This window comes from Sorghum bicolor, chromosome 6, assembly GCF_000003195.3.
Source record: "Sorghum bicolor cultivar BTx623 chromosome 6, Sorghum_bicolor_NCBIv3, whole genome shotgun sequence".
In the NCBI taxonomy this organism is placed as follows: Eukaryota; Viridiplantae; Streptophyta; class Magnoliopsida; order Poales; family Poaceae; genus Sorghum; species Sorghum bicolor.
Window position 1 is genome coordinate 55,813,561 of NC_012875.2, and position 21,715 is coordinate 55,835,275.

The 21,715-nt window shown below is 44.6% G+C and overlaps 2 protein-coding genes across 2 annotated transcripts; one reads left to right on the forward strand and one right to left on the reverse strand.

The window, feature by feature from the left end:
• LOC8063938 (nuclear pore complex protein NUP88) lies at positions 3,372–13,092 on the forward strand. Its single transcript, XM_002447018.2, has 9 exons — positions 3,372–3,842; positions 4,825–4,976; positions 5,234–5,356; positions 5,492–5,636; positions 6,192–6,253; positions 6,487–6,700; positions 10,820–11,734; positions 11,964–12,213; positions 12,301–13,092. Exons 1-9 carry the CDS (start codon positions 3,432–3,434, stop codon positions 12,567–12,569), a joined length of 2,541 nt encoding a protein of 846 aa, XP_002447063.1. The 5' UTR covers positions 3,372–3,431; the 3' UTR covers positions 12,570–13,092.
• Positions 13,693–20,156, reverse strand: LOC8063939 (26S proteasome non-ATPase regulatory subunit 1 homolog A). The gene is made up of 13 exons (XM_021463337.1): positions 19,897–20,156; positions 18,695–18,758; positions 18,495–18,600; positions 18,288–18,399; positions 18,042–18,210; positions 17,775–17,909; positions 17,348–17,694; positions 17,116–17,251; positions 16,791–17,039; positions 16,490–16,710; positions 16,151–16,409; positions 15,249–15,992; positions 13,693–14,341 (listed from the first exon to the last, which is right to left on the reverse strand). Exons 1-13 carry the CDS (start codon positions 20,043–20,045, stop codon positions 14,006–14,008), a joined length of 3,027 nt encoding a protein of 1,008 aa, XP_021319012.1. The 5' UTR covers positions 20,046–20,156; the 3' UTR covers positions 13,693–14,005.

A 21,715-nucleotide genomic window follows, 5' to 3' on the forward strand; every position in this document is an offset into this window, starting at 1 on the left:
TTCAGGTTATGATGAAGACATCTCCATGCTACTCCAAGAAAAGAAGACATCTCCAAGAAGAGTAGCTTCAAACAATCGAGCATCTGATTGCTCCCCGTGGCTTATAGTATCTTGGCCTCTCAAAAAGGTCCATCCATCAGCTGGTCCAACAATTCATCTCGATAAGGTGCGGCTTCGCCTCCCAATGCAAGCGCATGCAGTACCTCACCGGAGGTCTACTACGCCTAGTCGCCTACGTTGAAATTCGGGTTAGAAGCACAAGGTCGTTCACCCCGAGGAACGTGGATGCCGATCCCCTGCCTGAAGTCCAACCCAATTATGCAGCTTCTATATTTTGAAAGCTTCAGTCCAACTCAATTATCCAGTGTACTATATATGCTATACGAAATTGTGAACAAATGAGCCGTTTCTCAATAACTTGCAGCAAATTCTTCGCATGTGCTTCTCAAGACTGCAAGAGGATATCGCCTCAGAAAGACTTGTGCCGGCTGCCGGGTCTATTATCATTTGTCAAGACTGAAAGGTGAAGCTGTCAAAGGTTCTGAACCATTCAGATTTGTGACTTAATCGCACTGTGAAATTGTCCTCATTATTAGCCTGTTCTTAAACCACCGCCATGCATCTTCGACGACCGTTACACATCTGAGAAAGAAGAGTGAAAACTTGTAACGGGTTTCATGCCGATCCCCATGAGCCTTTCGAAACTGCAAGAACCACCGGCCATGTGAGCGCGGGCGAGCATGTGCTCGGCACGTTGCGAAGTGCCAAGCAAGCAACCGTGAGCGTCCCCGTAGGTTGGGGGGGCTAGGCAGACTTGTTTTTATTATGGCCATGGATGATGGGTCACCAGCAGCCAACTGAGGCAAGTCATTGCCCAGCCCAGGTACCTGCAAGGACGTACCTGCAGGTGCGGCTCCAGTACTTGCATATGCATTGCGTCTGCGTTGGATCCCATGGATCCATTGAATTGAATCGCATTTACCAAGACGCGCAGTGCAGCACACACATTGCATCCATCCGCAAACTACCAGTGGTTGCCGGCTACCGCTGCTTGTTTTTGGGCAGTCGGGTCGCCGCATGTGGGATTCACGCGACTGCCGATGGGGAGAACCGTCCGGGCCGGCCTACTATGCAATCATAGACAATAGGAAAGTAGCACTGAGAGTTATCTGCTCTACCTGTCGCTGCCTGTGAATATTGCAGATGATAGGGAAATAGGAGCAGCATTGCTTGCTCGGCAGGCACAACAAAGATGATGAGAAAGTGTCTTCGCTCTCTTGTGCAGATAAAACATAAAAGTATGAAATGAGAAAACCTAGTTTGAATTGTGAGACGTAACTGACGTTGTGAAATAGACGTCCTGTTCTTTTTCACTGTCGCGGTTGCAAAAGAATCCAACAGAGTTGGAGCTGGAATGAAAGTAAAGGAAGCATTATAATTATTTGCTGCCATATGGTTTATTATGCAGATAAAGAAGTATTACTGAATGGACCACGAAGGAAGCTTGAGTCAACTTTGCATCTCCACTTCTCAGTATAAGATTCTTTTTTGGAATGGAAGGAAATATCAGTACATGTTTGAATTCTGATTCTGAAGAAATTCAAAGCTATAAAAGTTAGACCGAGCATTTGGTTGTTTCTGCAACTAGCTGTTGACAATTAATTCAAGCCAAAGAACGATGCATCACCATCTTCAGTTGTCAGGCAAATGATCGCCATGTTTCGTCTGTCTGAAAAGAAGTTTCTTGTTGTAGCGTGGCATTGCAAACAAAAGGTGGACCACAGCAAAGCTATAGCAGCAATTAACAAACAACCACCCTTGCTCGGACAGTGCTCCTGGCCTACTGACAGTTATTCAGCTGAAACCATACGTCGGGTTATTGGAATGGTTTCATGTTCCGCAAACTGCAAACATCAGAGCGTGAACGAAATGATGTTGCCATGCAGGCGCATGTGGCAAGGCACCTCGATTTGAAGGCAGCATACAACTCGCATTACTTGCTCTGCCCTACGGATGGATGGCCAGGGAGATCGTGTTCATGTGCATCTGTTTGCAACTGTCCATAACACAGGAGCATCAGAAGCTTATGCAGAGCTGTTGTCATTCATTTGCACGTGATGGGATTTGGAGAAGGATTTTGCTCGTGTTTTGGTTCCAGTTCGTGTCGGAGGTATGTGTGTCTGAGTTGCCGCTTGCAGAACCAAGATCGACAACTGAATAGAGAGAGATTAGAAACGAAGGCACACATGGTTCTACCAAAGAAAGAAGATATGGATGCACATGACCTAAATCCTATAGCACGTTTTGTGCCCAAGTTTCATGTGTAAAAGGAAGAATAAGAAGAAGGATTGATCCCGATTTTCTAACCATGTGAGATTCTGAGAGGGTATCAAAGGTTTCAGAACATGTTCGGTATGGTATGACTGCCGTGTCTCTGCAAATGGAATAGAAGTATTGATTACGACCGCGATTTCCATAGTTGCTTTGTTTTATTTTCGATTCCAATGACTTCCAAGATAGAAAAGAAGCACAAGCCACAAGGTGACAAAGCATACATCGCCTAATACTGATATCATTCATGTGACAAGATCCTAGCTCATGTAATCATGTTTTCTGTCGTAGGGATGCCTAAAACCTGTAGCTTAAGCAGTTAAGCTTCAGATATGGATCTGTGTAGTTTCAACCGTTATCCAGCGCAGACAAGACGGCTTTGCACGAAACGCTATCAGAAATTCAGAATCACCACATCTATCAGACTGACCGAGCAACGAAGACAGATGAATCACTGACAGATCTGCACTTCGTTCGCCGCTGCATCGACTCATGAACACAGACATGGATTCAGACATTGTGGCCATGCCATCCATGTGACGGAGGTACGCAAGAGGTTTTGGCTCCACGTTTTGCTGTCCTGAGCAACCTGCCATATGGACTCTTTGAGTAACTACACATGTCCAGAGACCAGATAGGCAGACAGAGAAGCCATTCAGTTCAGAAATGTTCACAATAGCTGCTTTGCTCCAATTGCCATGAATAGGGTTCATGAAAACTGCAAAATCATATGAATCCAGCACACCGTCTATTTTGAGTAAATACATATGATGATATCGCCTCATGAATCATGATCTGATCCCTACAAAAATGATGAAGAAGACTACCATACGCCTATTGCTATCCCTTTTTCTTGTTTCTATTTTCACTAGGCTATAAATTGTATCCTTGTACTGTGCGATTATTTTGGGCCAATTTCTAAATGGGCCCTTGATGTGTCATTTTGGGTTTTATAGATGGGCCTATGACACAGCTGGGTTTGTTGGATTGTGTGACGTGTGGCCCATTTTTGATAATCTCAATCCAATCAAAACTGTAACTCCAGCCCAAGTAACCTGCTCCCGACCGTTCCACTACACTCGTCGTCCCCGTCGTCGCCGATGACTCGCATCACCGCGCCGCCGCCGCCGTCCTCGCCCCCGGGGTCCCCGCCACCCATCCGCCACTCCCCAGCGCCGGCAACCCCACCCTCTCGCCGCCGCGGACGCCACTCGCCCTCCCCATCCCTCGCGCTCACCCCCTCCTCCGCTTCCACCTCCTCGAGGACGAAGCTGCGGCCCACTCCGAAGCGGGCCTACTCTCCGGCGCAGTGGGTGCCTCTGAACTCTCACCCCGTCTTCTCCCGACGCGACGGCGGCAGCGGCGGCGCCGCGTGGGACGCCGTAGCGTCGCGGCTGTACGCCTGGGACCCTTCGGCGTGCGGCGCCCACCGGATTGGCGTGCGGATTAGGGACCCGGACGCGGAGAATGGTGAGGTGGATGTCGTCGTGGAAGCCGCCGTGCCTTCCGAGGTGAGGTGTTTCCCCTTGCTTTTGCGTTTTGCTGCTAGTGCAATACTGCACTCCCCGTGTTCGATCTGATGGGACGTATGCTTGAGGATTCAACCTAGGGACGAGCTTAATACACAATTCACTGCCACATCGATATCCAATTTGATAGTAAAGCTTCTGTTGGCTAAGTGTAATGCAACTGTTTGCATATTGGGTTTTTTTAGTGCTCTGAGGGGTATTAGAATTCAGACATTACTTTTTTGCTCTATTATCTTCAGTGGTACCTTGTACTTTCGAATTTGTAGAAATGGGAAGCTTGTTTTCAGCATCATACATGGCAAGATGGGGAAGGCTGGAAGAGGCAGGACTACCTTCCTATCTCTGTTACCATATGGCTTCAAGGCCCCTTTCCCTCTTCCAATCATGCTGAGTATTTCATAAAAACAGGTCAGCAAGGTCAGATTGTTAGTTCAATAAGTGTCAAAAAAAAGTGGTTAACTAGTGTCGTTGCGTAAAAGGATAACTAGTGGCCTGTTTGGTTGAGCCAATTTTCTGTTTTGTATTAAACACAGAAGTTTGGACCACTTTTTATCTATCATACAAACTCCAACTGCTGCATGGGTCTTGGAGCTGGAGCTCTGCTAGACAGCCCTGTAGCACTGTAGCAGTAGTAGTATGTGTGCAACATGAAACTTGCACTATAGTGATTTGACTTGAACAAGGATGCAGCAGCCATCGCCATCCTTATTACTTCTGCAAAGAAATTTCTCATATTCCCTCCTTTGTGCTGGTGTATTTGTGGTATTCCTAATGGGAGCTGAAATTCGTCGCATCTAATGCAATTCTCCTGTCTACCCATTTGAATTTTATCTTAGCACTATTGTCTCATCTGGCCTCAGTTTTGTACATGAAATTGTTTCATCGTTATGCATCAGTTTATTATTGAGATCATATTCCATGTTATCTCATTGACTCATTCTGATATGTTGCTTTTACTATACAGCTGTTGATGCCAGAGTCCGATCTTGGTTATACGGTCACTCACATATCACTTAATGCTGATGGTTCATCACTGCTACTTGTTGGATCACATAACTTAAGTATCCTGTATGTACATGAGAGGGTGTCTGAAGATGGGGATACAATCATATGCAGGTATGTAGCTCCATTACTCTATCACATGCTGACAGCATTCTCTTTTTTGCTTCATTTCCTAACTGTTATGATTATGTAAGTTACTGAACTAAAATCAATGGAAAACTTGTGTCCCCTGCATTCCATTGGTTATGCACAAGATTATTAATTATTTGAAGATTGTGCCCAAAAACTTGTGTTATTCTGCCTTATAGGTTAATGAGCTGTTTAGCTATCTCTTTGCTACGTTTGACTTGTACATATGAAATTCACAACAGGACTGCACCGGTTGCTTCTCAGATCCTACCCAGTGACAGTGATGGCATAAAAGTTCTCCAGGCATCTTGGCATCCCTTTAGCAACAACCATTTTGCAGTTTTGTCATCAGATGCTGTTTTCCGGTATGCTACATGGATGAGTGTCATATTACCTCATCTCTGTCCAGTTTATAGTTGGTGTGATGAAGTGTGTCTCACCAGCTTTCTTATATTTTTCTGAATAAACCTTTTATTGAAACTCAAGAAACCATTCTGCAGGTTATTTGATCTTTCATCCGATTTAGAACAGCCAGAGCAGGAATTTTATTTGCAGCCAATTCTACCTGGGAAATGTAAAAATGCTTCAGCGATTTGTCCAGTGGCTTTCTCTTATGGGAGTGATCATCTGTGGGATAGATTTTCGGTATGTCACATAAATAAGCATATCAATATTTTAGAGAAGTCCTTTAGAAAGAATACTTATCAGTAGCGTTGATAACTTATGTTAGGTGCTAAGGAGAAAAAACTAGAGTTGATTTCACATTCCTGGATTATTATGGTAACTACCAATGAAGATTACAACCAAGATAGTTCTACTTCAAATAGATAACCTGTTCAAACCATCCTTGAGTTGATTTACTGGTGACAATTTTTTAAGTCTTCAGGTTTTTACAATATTAATCTACATGATTTGCATTACTGCAAACTTTGTACAGTGAGCATGGGAATGGCATGCTGTTTTTGTTTGTTTGTGTGTGTGTTTACATGGCACATGTATTTCTTTCTCTTTTTTTTTGCGTGACTATGCCCGCACCATAAGTCATAGCAGAGTTCACAAATACATGACATGATTGCCATGTATCACGTTTGGTTTTAAGTTACCATTTGGACATGCATACTCTTTATAGCTATCATTTGGTTTTGTGTTGGTGGCTCATTCTTCTGCTTGATTTCACATGCAAACCCATTCTTTATGCAGGTTTTCATCTTATTCAGTGATGGTTCAATCTTTGTGCTCTGTCCTGTTGTTCCATTTGGAAGGTAATATGGCGTTTTTCTGCTTTATTTGTTGAATTCTTATGATTTTCTGTAATGCCTGGCATTTTGAAGCTACAAATTGTTGAGCTGATTTTCTTTTGTAAAAGGAAAATATGGTGCATCTATTAGGCAATGAAATGGAAATTTAATGTTTCAGTATCCTTAAATCCACAATATACATTCTTTTTTATCTGTGGGTTGGTTTTAAATTTTGAAATTTCTTTTTCATGATGCAGTGACTATAGCAAGAAACATATTCAAGAAATATATGAAGATGTCAATGCATTTGGATTGAAATCTTCAAATCCAAATGTTGTCACTAATTCACATTTGGCCATAGCTTGGTTGGAAGCAACGTTTCCTGACCTGTTACATCAATCAACAGATACCAGTTTTCTGATGTCAAAAGCTCATGCATATGCACCGGTAGATGATTCTCTAACATTACAGGTCTGGTTCCACTATGCATCTATAACTGATATTGTAAGATATAATCTGCTGTCCCTCTTGTACTTTTGTCCTGCATTCGGCAGGTTCAAGTGGTCAGCTCTTGGCTGCCACTGTAGAGGTATGGCAATAGGCCATTTTAGTCTTCCATAGTTGGTAGAAGTACACCAGCTAGAGTAGTGGGCTGGTACAAGAGTAGGAATTGGCTGAGATAAGCCATGTAGAGTAGTTGTTGGAGAGGTGTAGTCACCATCCAAGTAGTGTACCAGCAGGTACATAGTTTGTGTATATATATCCTACCTAATGCAATGGAAAAACTCAGTTCATTGCCACTCATTCAGTCCTCCAGCTTTCAGTTCAAGTCTGAAAGCTGAGTGTGTGTGTGCTGCGTGAGTGAGTGAGGGAGCTCAGGGCTCTTCCTCTTCCTTGGAGCAGGGGTGAGGGAGAGGGAAGGTGAGCAGGGTCTGCTCACCTGGTGCTTGTGTGCAGGTGCCAACAATTGGTATCAAAGCCGTACAAGCCGTGTGCTAGGTCCATCGACCAGCAATGGCGGAGGATGCGGGCCGGAATGGTGGCGGGGAGGGCGCGGAGCGTCAGCTCCAGCCGGCGCCACCGCAGGTGGAGGTGCGCGTGGTCAAGGAGTTCGGTGGCAGCGGCTCTTGGCCCACGCTCACCCGCACCAACTACGGTGAGTGGGCGATGCAGATGAAGTGGAAGCTGCGCGCGCGGAAGTGGTGGCGGGCGATTGAGGAGGATGACCGCACGGAGGACGCCCAGGTGGGAGTCATGGAGGCGCTCATGGCCTCGACGCCGGCGGAATACCACGAGGCGCTGGGCGCCAAGGAAACCGCGAAGCAGGCCTGGGAGATGCTGGAGTCGCTGCGTGTCGGCTCGGACCGAGCCAAGCGGGCAAGAATTCAGCAGCTCCGCAGGGAGCTAAACGACATCAAGTTCAAGCCCGGAGAATCGGTGGGAGGAGGAAGACTTGGCGGGAGAAGAGGGCGCGCTCGGGATCGGTGGGACCTTCACCGTCGAGCAACTAGTAATCACCAGTCAAGCCAACGCACCAACCGGAATCGTGGAGGAAGCAGCAGCCCCTGGAGCAGGGGAAGCAGGGGGCGAGGCGCCAGCAGCAGGGGAAGCTGAGCCGCCCAGCCCCACCACGACGGGTGGCACCCCGCCTCACTATGTCTCAAGACAGGAGCAGAGGACTCCGACCACGACTCAAGTGGAGTATGCCACTCCACCACCAGACATCACCAAGTTCGTGGACGCCTTCCACGACGGCGAGGAGGTACGATTTCGTCGTATGGACAATGTTCTCGGTGATGCAGCAACTCCGGGACTGGCAGCACGGCTGCTGGGCGAAGAGGAGGAGCTCATGATGCTGAGCACAGAAGAGCCGGCCACCTTCGCCGCAGCAGAGCGCGAGCCGGAATGGCGGCGCGCTATGCTGGAGGAGATGCGACAGATCGAGGCAAACCGGACCTGGGAGTTGGTCGATCCACCGGCTGGATGCCGGCCGATCGGACTCAAATGGGTCTACAAGGTGAAGAAGGACGAGCACGGCGCGGTGGTGAAGCACAAGGCGCGGCTCGTCGCTCGGGGGTTTGTGCAGCGAGAAGGGATCGATTTCGAGGAGGTGTTCGCGCCAGTGGCGCGCATGGAGTCGGTGCGACTCGTCCTAGCCATGGCGGCGGCCAAGGACTGGGATGTTCACCACCTCGACGTCAAATCCGCCTTCCTCAACGGCGACTTGACGGAGGAGGTCTTCGTCAAGCAGGCCCCAGGTTTCACTGCACAGGGGGCTGAGCACAAGGTGCTCCGCCTCAGGAAGGCGCTCTACGGCTTGCGGCAGGCGCCGCGAGCATGGAACTCCAAGCTCGACGCCACCATGGCGGAACTCGGGTTCACGCGGTGTGCAACAGAGCATGCCCTGTACACCCGCCGACGGGGGAAGGAAGAACTCGTCGTCGGGGTGTACGTGGATGACTTGATCGTCACCGGCGCGCGGGAGAAGGACATCTCATCCTTCAAAACCGAGATGGCGGCAAAGTTCCAGATGACCGATCTCGGTGCGCTGAGCTACTACCTCGGCATCGAGGTGAAGCAGGGAGGCAAGGCAGTCACGCTGGGACAGCGTGCCTACGCGCGCAAGGTGCTGGAGCGGGCGGGCATGGAGAATTGCAGGCCTGCGGCGACTCCGATGGAGGAGCGGATCAAGCTGTCGAAGCAGAGCACGGCGGAGAAGGTGGACGCAACGCGCTACCGGAGCATCGTCGGCAGGCTGCGCTGGCTCACCCATACTCGGCCGGACATCGCGTTCGCGGTCGGATATGTAAGCCGGTTCATGGAGGACCCGCGGGAGGATCACTGGTTGGCAGTCAAGCGGGTGCTGCGCTACATCCAGGGGACGATGGACCAGGCTCTCGTCTTCCCGAAAGGCGGGGGGTCTGGTGGAGGCGGGCTGGAGCTCGCGGCTTTCAGCGACGCGGACATGGCAGGCGATGTCGATGGACGACGCAGCACCTCAGGCGTGTTGATCCTCCTCGGCACGGCACCTGTCGCCTGGCAATCGCTGAAGCAGAAGACGGTGGCCCTGTCGACTTGCGAAGCAGAATATGTCGCTGCAGCCACCGCGGCATGCCAGTTGGTGTGGATGCGCCGGTTGCTAAGGGAGCTCACAGGCATTGAGCCCCGGCCGCCTGTGCTCAAAGTGGACAATCAGCCAGCAATAGCGCTGGCAAAGAACCCTGTTCTCCACGACCGAAGCAAACACATCGATGTGAAGTTCCACTTCCTACGTGATTGCGTCGAGGAGAAGCAGATTGTTATCGAGTTTGTTGAAACTGGTCGACAGCTCGCTGACATCTTCACTAAGCCAGTTGGGCGACTTCGGTTCTTGGAGCTAAGGAGCAAGATTGGCATGGTGGAGGTCAAGAGTACACAGCAGGATTAGGGGAAGATTGTAAGATATAATCTGCTGTCCCTCTTGTACTTTTGTCCTGCATTCGGCAGGTTCAAGTGGTCAGCTCTTGGCTGCCACTGTAGAGGTATGGCAATAGGCCATTTTAGTCTTCCATAGTTGGTAGAAGTACACCAGCTAGAGTAGTGGGCTGGTACAAGAGTAGGAATTGGCTGAGATAAGCCATGTAGAGTAGTTGTTGGAGAGGTGTAGTCACCATCCAAGTAGTGTACCAGCAGGTACATAGTTTGTGTATATATATCCTACCTAATGCAATGGAAAAACTCAGTTCATTGCCACTCATTCAGTCCTCCAGCTTTCAGTTCAAGTCTGAAAGCTGAGTGTGTGTGTGCTGCGTGAGTGAGTGAGGGAGCTCAGGGCTCTTCCTCTTCCTTGGAGCAGGGGTGAGGGAGAGGGAAGGTGAGCAGGGTCTGCTCACCTGGTGCTTGTGTGCAGGTGCCAACAGATATGTGTTGGGTAACAAAATAATTTTTCAATGGATTAGTATGGAAAATGGTGAAGAAATTCATATTTATTTTGGAATATGGGCTGGTATTTCTCACAATTTTAGCTAGTTTTATCAAATTTTGGGGGTGTGGGATGGTTAGCTTTGTAACATGTCCTCATACTACATTATTACATCTATTATTGCACTATATGTGCATTGACATCAAGTCAATACTTTTTAAAAGGAAAGAAGGGGATGGCTATGTTCCCAAATTATATATGACACTTAATTTTGTGTAAAAAGAGGATAGAATCTCTACAAGTTTGGGTATATAAAAATCTACACTTTTGGAGGTTCACAGTATTTATGGATAACTGAACTCAAATATTAGAAGGTCACCTTACTTTCAATATAGGTCTAATGTCTTCTATAAATCGATTTATTCTAAACCTGAAGTTTCTTTGATTGCCATTTATTTTTCTTATTGGTGTATCTGAATAGTTAATAACATATATGGAATTTACAGTTTTTATTAAAAGGAAAGTTTTAAAATATCATATGGAACTGAAAAACTACTCAAAAAGTGTTCATTCGTTTAGATTTGGCATTCCAAATTTGAACTTCCTATTGTGTATAACTTGTGTTCTTTGCTTTTAACGTGAAGCTCATGAATCACTATCTATGTTGATCTTGTTGAGAACCTATGCAGGGGCCTCTTTGTAGAGTTTGTGAGGAAAGTAATGAATCTGAAGGCAAGAACAGCAGTTGCGAAGGAAAAGCTGTAGGTTTTATGTACAGTTCTGCTGGCAAAGATTCAATTCTTGTGACTGCCTGGGGTAGTGGACAGCTCCAGATTGATGCTCTTGCAGATGAAATTCAACCGCAGTGGAACATTGGGGTTCCTTCTCGCCTTAATGTCGATCCACATGGACAAATAAAGAGTGTTGCCATGATATGTGACTCCAATTCACAAGATCCATTGGCTTTGAGATCACATCGACCATCTAGTACAGGATCAAACATGAAGAGCAACATAGAAGCTGTTTGGATGGGGAACTCTCCTCCTTTGCTAAGGCTCGCAATTGTGGATTTGGCACTACCAAAAACTCCTAATGATAACTCTCTGTCATTGTTTCCTGACCCCCTTGTTCCAGAGAGATTTTATTGTGCGCATGGTGGGGGGCTTGACATGGTCACACTGCACTTCCTACCTTTTTCATACCCCGAAATGTCTTCGACACCACCCTCTGTGCATCCTGTCCTCACTACAGGCAACAGCGAAACAAGTTCTCCTTTTCTTTCTGGATTTGTTATCATAGCTGATGCATATGGTCATGTACAGTTAGTTGGCATCACATGCTTGGGTGAGTGCTTTGTGGTGGAGATGAAGGGTTGGAAGGAACCGACACCTCTTCAGCTAGACATAGAAAGCAAAAGCACCAAGGATGTGGAGCCTCCTGCAACTGGAATGATCAGCAAAGAGCTTATTGCTGGTCCAGACCCACCCATACTTCCATCTTCATCAAGCTTGAAATCGTTGACCCCTGACTCTATTGAAGGAAAATCCACGCTTCATCACTATATTAAGGTCTTCCATGAGTACTATGTGGAGTACGGGCACAAGGTAAAAAATTGCTACAATGATATTTTTGTATTCAACCATTATCGTTTTTGCAATTTTTTCAGGCCGTAAAACATGTTATCTGGAATTATTAACCAAAGTTTGGTGGACAACTGAAATCACTTGATTCTGTACACCATAATATAAATGTGTCATTATTGATCCAGTAATAATGAATGAAGGGATGAAAGGAAAACACACTGATCAAGAGGTTTATTTTGTTGATAATTAGGTTTTCATCGAACTCAAGGAGCATGCGGACTATTTAAAGACAGAAATGGAAGACAAACAGAAACGCTTAGAAGCAGTGAAGAAATCACTTATATCCATAGAAGCCAAAGACGGAGACATTAACAAGAGGATAGATAGGGCCTTCAAGGTGTATGAACTGTTGGAGAAGCGAATAGATAGCTTCAAGATGCTTCCTGCTGCAAACAAGAAACCATTATCCCAGGCAGAGCAGGAGTTCAAGGCACAGCTTGGTCCGTTTACGTGTTATCTGACTTCGCATTCTTCACCTTGCAGTTTCATGTGCTAACCGAATTTGTATCTGCTAAAACCTTTTGCAGATAGGTTTGCAGATGTGGAGTTGGATGCTTTGCGCTCTTCCATTGCCGCCCTGAGTGCTAGGATGAAACGGTTTGCTCAGCAATCCATGGGCGGTGCAGCTAGCACAGGAGTGATACCATGGCAGGCACCAAAGGCTGGACGGAGCCATATCTCAGAATCCCAGATGTCACTGCTGAAATCTTCGCTCGAGAAGCTCTCTCTCCTCAACGAAGAGAACAATCTGAAGCTGCGCCTTATTGATCATGAACTCAAGAACCAGGAACAATAGGTTGGCAGGTCCATGCGACTTATTGTACAGGATCCTTTTGCTATCACTTTCTGCGGGGGCGTGAAAGGGTTGGGTCTGTGGACTGCCCTTGATTGCAGCAGCAGAACCTCTACATATGTGGCGAACTGCATTTGCATGTCAGCGTGATGTAACTAGCACTCCAGAAGCACGTGCAAACCCCTTCACTTTATTCTGTGTACTGCGTGGTCTGAAGCTGCAGACTACGATTGAGGGTAATGAGGTTTTGATATTCTGTGTACTGCGTGGTCTGAAGCTGCACGATTGAGGGTAATTTGTAATGACAGCAAGTGGTACTGGAAAAGTAAGTGGTACAGGCGAGATGGCTTGTGCCTGAGAAATGAGAACAGAGTGATCGAACATGATTCGAATACGGCTATCGTTTAGGAGACATGATTTATGATTACTTGCTGCTCTTATGTCATTTTTTGGCGGCTTGGCTTGTACTGGATTTAGTATCGACGCTTGTTTATTTTGCTATCAGGTATAGCCTGTTTGTGTGTCATTTGCCGTGCTGACCTTTTCCCACTTTTGTGCCGGTACTGCTACTGTTCTTGCTACCGTATAAAACACATATACGCTCGCGTGGCGATCGTTGGCGCACATTGCATTCTCGGCGAAACTTTTTTTTTTGGGAAACATTCTCGGCGAAACCTGGAGGCGACGGCGTGTTTAGAAATTGTAGCCACACATTGCATTTTTCGGCTAAACCTGGAGAAACAAGCCTTGTAGAGTGAGTGACCGACCATCGATTTCTGCAGAAAGGTGGTGGGGGAAACGATAGCGCCGTCGGTGCTCGACTTCAATGGCGCGTGCCTTCGCGCTTGGTTCAATTTCAATGGTCTGCACGGTTCAATTTCAATGGTTAGCACGCTTGCTAGTTGCTACATGCTCAGAGTCACAGTGCATGCGCCTCTGGTTCATCTTCCGGTCCACCTTACATTGGCGTGACGTTGCTGACGTAAACAAGAATGCTACCTTCACATTTGCAAGGGTGAACCCTGCCGCCGTGTTCTGTTCATGTATACTCCAGACTTTGCATTCAAGCTCCAGATTACGTAGGTAGATCAGATTCAGATAGAACGCACAGCAGAGAAAAGACAAGTATCATGCTCACAGGTGTCCAGCGTCGACATTTTTGCAATACCAGCATTGCAACAGATAATGAAACCGTGGCAAAATTGTGTTCCAGGGAAAATACTTGAGCATATTACATCACAGGGAAAAAAAAAAGAGCAAGCAGGAGCGCAGGGGTTGACCCAGGTGATATCCCAGATTTCCAACGTTGACCCTATAGCGCCAATTCAAGTAAAATTCCCTGCTCATGTTCTACAAAAGGTCTTCCAACCAACAACAAATTTCCGCACACTACATACTCAAAGGGGGAAAAAAGGAACAAAAGTCCCAGGCATCTACGCTTATGAGGTGTACTCAAAGGGTTGTGGCGGCTGTGGCTCATCGTCGACAGCCATAGCTGATGATCCGGACCCCTGTTGACCTGCAGCAGGGGCAGTGTTGCCGGTGCTTCCTGCAACTGTTGTGGGAGCATCGGTCAGTGCAAGGTCCTCAGCCTCAGTGGGCTGCAGGTCTCGGAGGAGGATGAATCCAGAAGGCGCTGGTTTCACAGGGACATATCGGCTGTTTTCAAGGAACTTGATGAACTTCTCCTGGGCAGGGATTACGCGAGCTGGGTTTGTCAGGAGCTGATAGGTTGCTTCTGGTTCAGGAGCTTTCTTCTCGGTGGCATTGTCAACCTTGAAACAAAAAAGATCAGTCAGTTAAGTTTACGGTCTAACTTCAAATAGCTCCAAGCCAGTTTAGGTAAAATAGCAAATTCATTTGATCATGGCAGTAAATTATAACCAAATGTCCAATAAAAAAAATACACACTGTTTATGAGCTTATCACAGTGGTCTTCACTGGCACAGCAGTGGCTTTTCAAAAATACTTTTTTTTTCTGAGTAAGTTCATTGAATTTTTGGGCTGCCATCATCAGTGAAGACTTCCCAAGGTATGCAGACCATAGCCCCTAGGTGACTAGATGTACATATACTAGGAGAATTCCCCACGCGTTGCCGCGGGTATGAAGGAGAAATATAAATGTCCTCACTGTAGTCTATCGAGTCATCTATATATAGCTTGATTATTAGTAGTCAGTTTTCGAGGAGGAAAAGAGGAAGTCATGTGAGAGAATAATGCTAGTATGTGTGTATGGTCATGTGTACGTAACTGCATCCACTACTGAAATCATTTATGAGTGGGCACTTGCATGCGGCGGCAGGAGAAGTGGATGATGACGTGGCTCAAGGAGGTGCGAGAGAATTAGGCTAGCGGGGTTTATCTTTATAAGAGATATAGATTTAGCTGCGAATTAGTTAAATTGATTGATGGGTAGATTGTTGATGCATTATGTACTTTGTTGAATTATGAAGAGGGATTGAGATATGAAATAAAAGTAAATTTGATTCATATTGTGTTATTTAGTATTTGTGTACCGTGGGGCAAATACTTTGATTGTTTATCAATTTCCTAAATGTGTTTGACGCTAAATGTGTTTTACCGAATTACATATGGAAATATTGTTGTGGCATGGCCCATGAAAAAATCCTAGGCCCTTGCTCATGGATGTTAACACAATGAAGACAAAGACATAGTTGTTACCTGCATTGCATCAGCATCCTTCTCCTGAGCTTTAGCCGCCTTGCTTGAGGTAGAACCCGAAGCCTCTTCTGTGGCCTTCTCCTGGTTAGCTTTGCTTTCTGCGTCCTTCTTTGCTCTAGATTTTGCCTTCGCGTAAGTTGACAAAATGGCTGTTGGCAGCTTCACTGTTGAAGTAGTAGTCTGCTGAGTTGTCGGTTTGGGATACTCAAAGAGAGACGGTTTAGCATGTGATAGGAACTCAAACTTTGGCACTTTCAAATCAGAGTTGAGCCCAATGAAGGCTGTTGGCGAGAAGGCCAGGCTGATGAAATACAAGAGGGGATACCAGTACCAGAACTGACTGAAAACAGCAAGACCAACCACAGCAGTGAGTTTGTCATGCTTGTTTCTTGAGAGGAGCTTGATTGTAACATTCCTACCACCAGCATCGAGGATACCAGAAGCTAGTATGGCACCCATCTTGCTCATGGTGTCCTCATGTTTGTCAAGAATGATCTTCTCCAACTGACGCCTAAATGCCCCAACACGAGAATCAAAGGATTCATTTGTTTGGATCATTACCATTGCCATGGCAATGAGAGCTCCCTGACGCACAAAGTCAACAACATCTGATGTAAGAGGCTCCAACAAGGAAATTGCATCACTCAATCCAGACCCTGCACATGATATCCCAACAGCTAAGGCTGCACCATAGCGAACATGTGGGTTGTATGATTCAGAGAGCAGGGATACGATTCTTGGAGTCTGCAAAAATACAGCATGAAATGTGCGGGTTAAAAAAATGGGATTGATGCTTGTGGGTCAAATTCATGTATGATAACCAATGAAACAGATTTCAGCAAAAGGCTGATTGTTCAAATAAGATAATTTAATCTGACGACAGATTCCAGTATTACACAAACCTGCTCAGGCTCATTGTACAGAACAAATCCAAGAGCCATAACTGCAGTCCTCCGAACATCATCACTGACGTCTGATACAGCAAAATGCAACAGCTGGTGGATGGCTTTGTTGTTTGCAGTTCCCCTGTAGGCTAGAGCCAATGCATACATACCACCATAACGTAATATGGGATCTTGATCTCTAGTCATTTGTTCAATCAAGGTGTCTGCTTCCTCTTCCCTGCCATATACTGTCAATGCAATTCCCAGTGACAAACCCCTGGAGAAAGAGAGAATTGTCAGAGGATTGTTCTTGAGATCAAGTGCATAAGCACTGTACAGAAATCAAACAGCACCAACCTTATAATCTTTTCATGCTGTGTATCATGTGCATAAGCAAGCATCTCACTAGCCTTCTCACTGGCGGTCCCAACCATGAGCAAGCCCATGCCAATACCAGCTGCCTCACCAGCAACAGCACTGTCAGTGTAAAGGACATTCTTTATGTCCTCATATATTTCCTCATCTGCTGTGCCCAAAGCTGCGAGCCCAAGTCCCAAACATGCACCATGCTGGATGACCTGTATGACATTGGGGGTTGGAGTTAGCACAATATGCATGAAATGAATAACAAAAATTAAGGACAAATAAAAATAATCACCTCTGCACTGGTGTTGCGAAGACTTTCACGGAGGAATTGTTTGATCCCTTCACCATGATTGGCATGAATCAGACCTAGCGCATAGAGGGCACCACCTTCTGAATATGGACTGCCACCACCAACTGCACCACTTTGAGGTAGGTAGGGGGCCATCAAAGCCCGGCCTTGTTGAAGGTGGCCTCTATGAATGACACCTAGTCCAGCAGTCGCACTGAATTTCGCCCAATTAGTTGCCCTGCTTAACCACTCCTGGAACACAATGGCAACATGAAACAGTGCAACAGCTAAAATTAATGCAGAGGCAGCAAGTAGAAAAAACATATACCAGGTTCTCTCTTAGAAAGGTATCTACAGTAGTCCCCGCATGCATGATTGCATTGGCACATATTGTTGCACTGTGGCAAACGCTATTCCTCATTTCCACAGCCTGCTTTATTGTCTTCAGAATTAAAAGATCAGATCTGTTGAAACAACCAACCACACCACATCAGTATCAGGAGGAAAAGGCATATGCTCAAGGCCAGTTGCCACCATTTAGCAAGAAATAATTGCTTTACCTGTTGTGGCTATATAGAAATTGCAATGTCAGCTGAATAGAAGTCTCCCCTGACAGTATCCCTTTAATTTTTGCAAGCCTGTCAGCATGTGCTACCTCATTCGGATCCACAGTGTGGGCATTTCCGTTTGGTGTAGTTGTATCATCTCTCATCTGAACATCCCCAGCTGCTTCTGTGCCTGTACCCACAGTACTGGCAGTTTGATCATCTTGTACAGTTGGCTCACTCTCAGGGTTAGATGGCTCAGGAGTCGGTGAGGCCAAACGATTCCTCACATTCAAAAGGAAAGCCTGGTTTTCATTCTCAACAAGATCGAAGGCAATTTGATACGCAAGTAGAGCATCATCCTGGAGACCGAGCATAACATCTCATATAAGCAACTGCAAATGCCATTAATAATGCAGCAGAAGAAAGAACAAAAATGAACCTTGCTTCCAGAAAGCAGCTTGTCCAATATGCTTGCAACAGTTTCGGGCTCACCCAAAAACATAAGACACTGGCAAATGCTCAGATAGTCTGGGTTAGGCAAAGTTTGGTATATTTTGACAAGACAACGGAGAACCTGCAAAAAGTGTAAGATATTTGATAAGTCAGTTAATTTCATTTTACCAGTATCTACTATATGCCAGAAACAGACACAAAAATCTAAAAAGAACCATGCATTTGTCTCCAACAAAGCAAAAGGAATAAATACCTCAAAACGATATTCACGGTGATTGACATACTGATGAGAAAGATTGATGCAATACAATAGAGCCCCTTGAATATTATCACACCGAACAATTGCTTCCTCCAACTTATCCAGCCTTCTGCATTCAACAGCCATACCCATGGCCTGTTGATATTTCCCATCAAGAATACACCTGAGTCAAAGAATTTATATTAGATTCATAACCCATCCGACAAATTGATGGCACCAAACAATATAATCTTATCATACTTCTCAAGCATCCTCTCCACTATGGCCTCTAATCGAGGATCAATGTTCTCTTCCTCCTCTGTAGCTTTAGAGGCTCTGGTCTTGATACTAGCATATTCATCTAATGCTTTGGCTGAAAAAGAATAACCAGCAATTCAACATGATGACCAAAAGATCATGATAAAAAACTATCATTCATAATAGCTCAAAACTTATGACCCTTATCACCTAAAAGAGCATGGGCATAGTCAGAATCATCGGAAACATGAAATAGAGGTCCAGCACCAAGTGCGTATGACAGTGAATCATTTAACTCGCCCAGGTAGTAAAATACCTACATGATATACAACAAACATCAGTATTGACATTTAACAATACAGAAGAATGATCTTTTCATAGGAATAAAAAAAGCTATTGAGGCATGATACCTTAGAAACAACAAGTGCTGCAAGTTGCCTCTGCTCAAACTCCTCATCTTCATACAAGCTCTCGCTGCAGGGAATGGATAACAGTTGGAAACTAATGAGTGATTAAAATTATTGGAAATGGCCAAATGGGAAATACAAAGGCACACTTTTTGTGCTTCTCTAGTCATGAACTTCAAACGATGATCCGATCATCTTCACCGCAAAAAATAAGGGGCCGAGTAGCTTCATAAACTAAATGAGAATTAAAACTAAAGCTACATTTGTATCAAAAAATCAGACATCTACCATGAAACAAACATAGGCATGTAATGAAATCTAACTAGCTGTATAGCAATTAAAAACAAAATTGAGGTTAATAATTCAAACAAAGAAGGGTGCTCCATGTGGAACAGGCATTCCAGAAACAAGATGTTCATAATATATATATATAAGAAAGCAACTACTAACGAGATACATAACGACCAAAAACAACAAGCTTATCACACTGCAACCGAATTATATATAACTGAGCAGAACAGGGAAGCCCCTAATAAATTAAATAAAATTGTTGAAGGAAGATGATGCATGTATTCATTTTCCTTTGATATGTGAAGACCAAGCCTTCCCATCCTCACTTCACAGTTTCACACAATATTTCCCTTAGCATATCAAAACACAACAGCAATTATAAAATGTAAACCTGTCCACCCATGAAATTTCAAAAAAAAAAAATCTGAATTACCTACACTCAGTTCACTCCTACTGATATCCTTTCCTTATATAGTTGCCTCGAATAGCTTAGCCTCTCCACCAAAACACACGCTAAATCCAAATATAATAAGGGCAAAAGAAGTACAAGACCATGACCAGTTCAGCTGCAATCACTGTACGAAAGTATGGTTAGCAGTTAGCGCACTGAGACACTCTTGCACACGGACGCTAATTGGGTCTCTGGAATCCGCATCTAACATATCAGAACCAACCCATGACCTACGGTCACCTCGCACAAACGCCTGATTCTGAACGAATTACGCAAAATAAACTGTATCTAGGGCAAGGTCTCCTCCAGAGTCATCATCATCAGTAAGAGAAGCAGATCGAAACACTTGAGAAATTCAGCCAAACCAAGGTGGGCGCCTGAACAAATCGCGCAAACACTGCAGCTACAGCGGCGGCTACTGGGACTCTCAGCGGAAGCGAGGAGGGGAGGAGGCCGGACTCACATGGTGGGAACGCTGGTGGAGATCTCGGGCCAGAAGAGGTGGACGACGGAGTTGAGGCTGGCGAGCGCGTGCAGCTTCAGCTCCGGCGCCGGCTCCTGCAGCATAGCAAGGAGCCCACTGGCGGAGCTCACCGTGGCCACGGCTGCCATGGCCACCTCTGCCGTCCCGTACGCCGCAGCCGCAGCCGCCGCCGAGAAGGTGCGAGGGTTTGGGTATCGCGGGGGTCCTGCTTGGACGAGTCGACGACAACTGATGAAAACAATAAGGAACGAAGGTGCTGTATGCAAATATAGAGACGATAATATGAGGGTTTATATGTCAATGTAATTTCCATTTTTTTAATGTATTCCAAATTATATAATCCTGTGTCGCTTCTTAATAAGTACTCTTATGTTCCTAAATAACTGTTGTTTTCATATCAATAATAACATTAACATCATAACTTCATAAGATAGATCGTTAAATCTATTTTTAAAGTAAATTTATTTAGAGATATAAACATTGTACGTATTTTTTAAAAATTTAGTCAAATTTACGGTATGAAAACAAAAAATAACTGTTATTTAGCGACAAAGAGAGTATATCGCTAGATTTTTGTGCCAAACGTTTTCTCAAACACGACTAGATTTATAGAAAATATTAATAACATTTGTATCTTCCAATAAGTATATTATAAAAATACATGCAATGATTAATGATTAATTTAATAATATTTATTATAAACTGTAAATATTGATAGTTTAGTTTATATATTTGATTGTTCATTTGTGAGACGATAATTAAAAGGGGACGGAGAAAGTACTTTATTTTAGCTTTGGCCTAAAACTACTTTCATTTTAGTCTTGGCCTACAAGTCAAATAACTTAGACTAAGTTTATCACCAAAAAAGTGTCTTAACAAATGGACTAAAAGAGTGTATTGACATTTAAAATGTCAATAGATGCATTATCAAATTATGTTTATGGTGTAACCAATTAATCTAGTTTGATGTTGTAAATACTTGTACATTTTTCCATAACTTTGATCAAAGTTGAAAAAAATAACTTAAAACAAAACTAAGAAGGACTTAAACTTGTTTGGCAGCCAGGGCTCCTCCTCAAAACTCCTCCAGAGGAGCTCGAGACATTTTGAAAGAGTCAAGCCACAAATTATGGCTCATCTAAAGAGGCTTCAACTCTTTTTTAAAAAAAAAATGACTCCAAACGACTCCTCTTACTAAACCATTTGGAAGGTCTCCTCCACATGAGCTAGAGTCAGAACTAGAGAAGAGCCCTACCGAACGAGGTCTTTATGTTTGGTTCAGCTTCTAAAAAGTGCTTTTGCTAAAAAAAAGAGTAAAACTACTTCTGTTGCTATAAAGTATAACACCAACTAAATGGTAGAATCAAAAGTTGTTTTTAGGTAGCATATTTTTATAGCACCTTGGGCCCTATTTTTGGCTTTAAACTTTCTGCTTTTCTAAGTGGGTGGAAATAGAAAAAAAATATATAATTGTTTCAAGGGAGATAAAGATATATGATAGATTTTATAGTTGTTGCAACCAAATAGCTTATAACTTCTTTAAAGCACATAGCGTACAATAATTATGTTCATAGCTCATAACTTATAGCACATCTATTAGAGCCAACCTTTTAGTATACAGATTCTAAAATATCCTCTACAGCAAGAATAATCAACCCGTTGAAGTTACTCTAAGAGGATTTTCAATAGTTTCTTTTCCTAATTCATTTCTTTGTAAAAAATAGCCCTCAAAAAAATCTGAACTTTTTAAATATAAACATAAACACTCAGTAAATCTCCACATCAGTTCATCGTGGCC

What these genes read in the sequence shown, in the direction of transcription:
- LOC8063938 (XM_002447018.2), top strand. Translation starts at nt 3,432, where the DNA reads ATGACTCGCATCACCGCGCCGCCGCCGCCGTCCTCGCCCCCGGGGTCC. An exon ending in ATCTGTGGGATAGATTTTCG is followed by an intron (nt 5,637 to 6,191) that starts GTATGTCACATA and finishes TTCTTTATGCAG; the next exon opens with GTTTTCATCTTATTCAGTGA. An exon ending in GGAGTTCAAGGCACAGCTTG is followed by an intron (nt 12,214 to 12,300) that starts GTCCGTTTACGT and finishes AACCTTTTGCAG; the next exon opens with ATAGGTTTGCAGATGTGGAG.
- LOC8063939 (XM_021463337.1), bottom strand. Translation starts at nt 20,045, where the DNA reads ATGGCAGCCGTGGCCACGGTGAGCTCCGCCAGTGGGCTCCTTGCTATG. An exon ending in GTGGAGAGGATGCTTGAGAA is followed by an intron (nt 18,211 to 18,287) that starts GTATGATAAGAT and finishes TCTTTGACTCAG; the next exon opens with GTGTATTCTTGATGGGAAAT. An exon ending in CCTTTCTAAGAGAGAACCTG is followed by an intron (nt 17,040 to 17,115) that starts GTATATGTTTTT and finishes ATTGTGTTCCAG; the next exon opens with GAGTGGTTAAGCAGGGCAAC.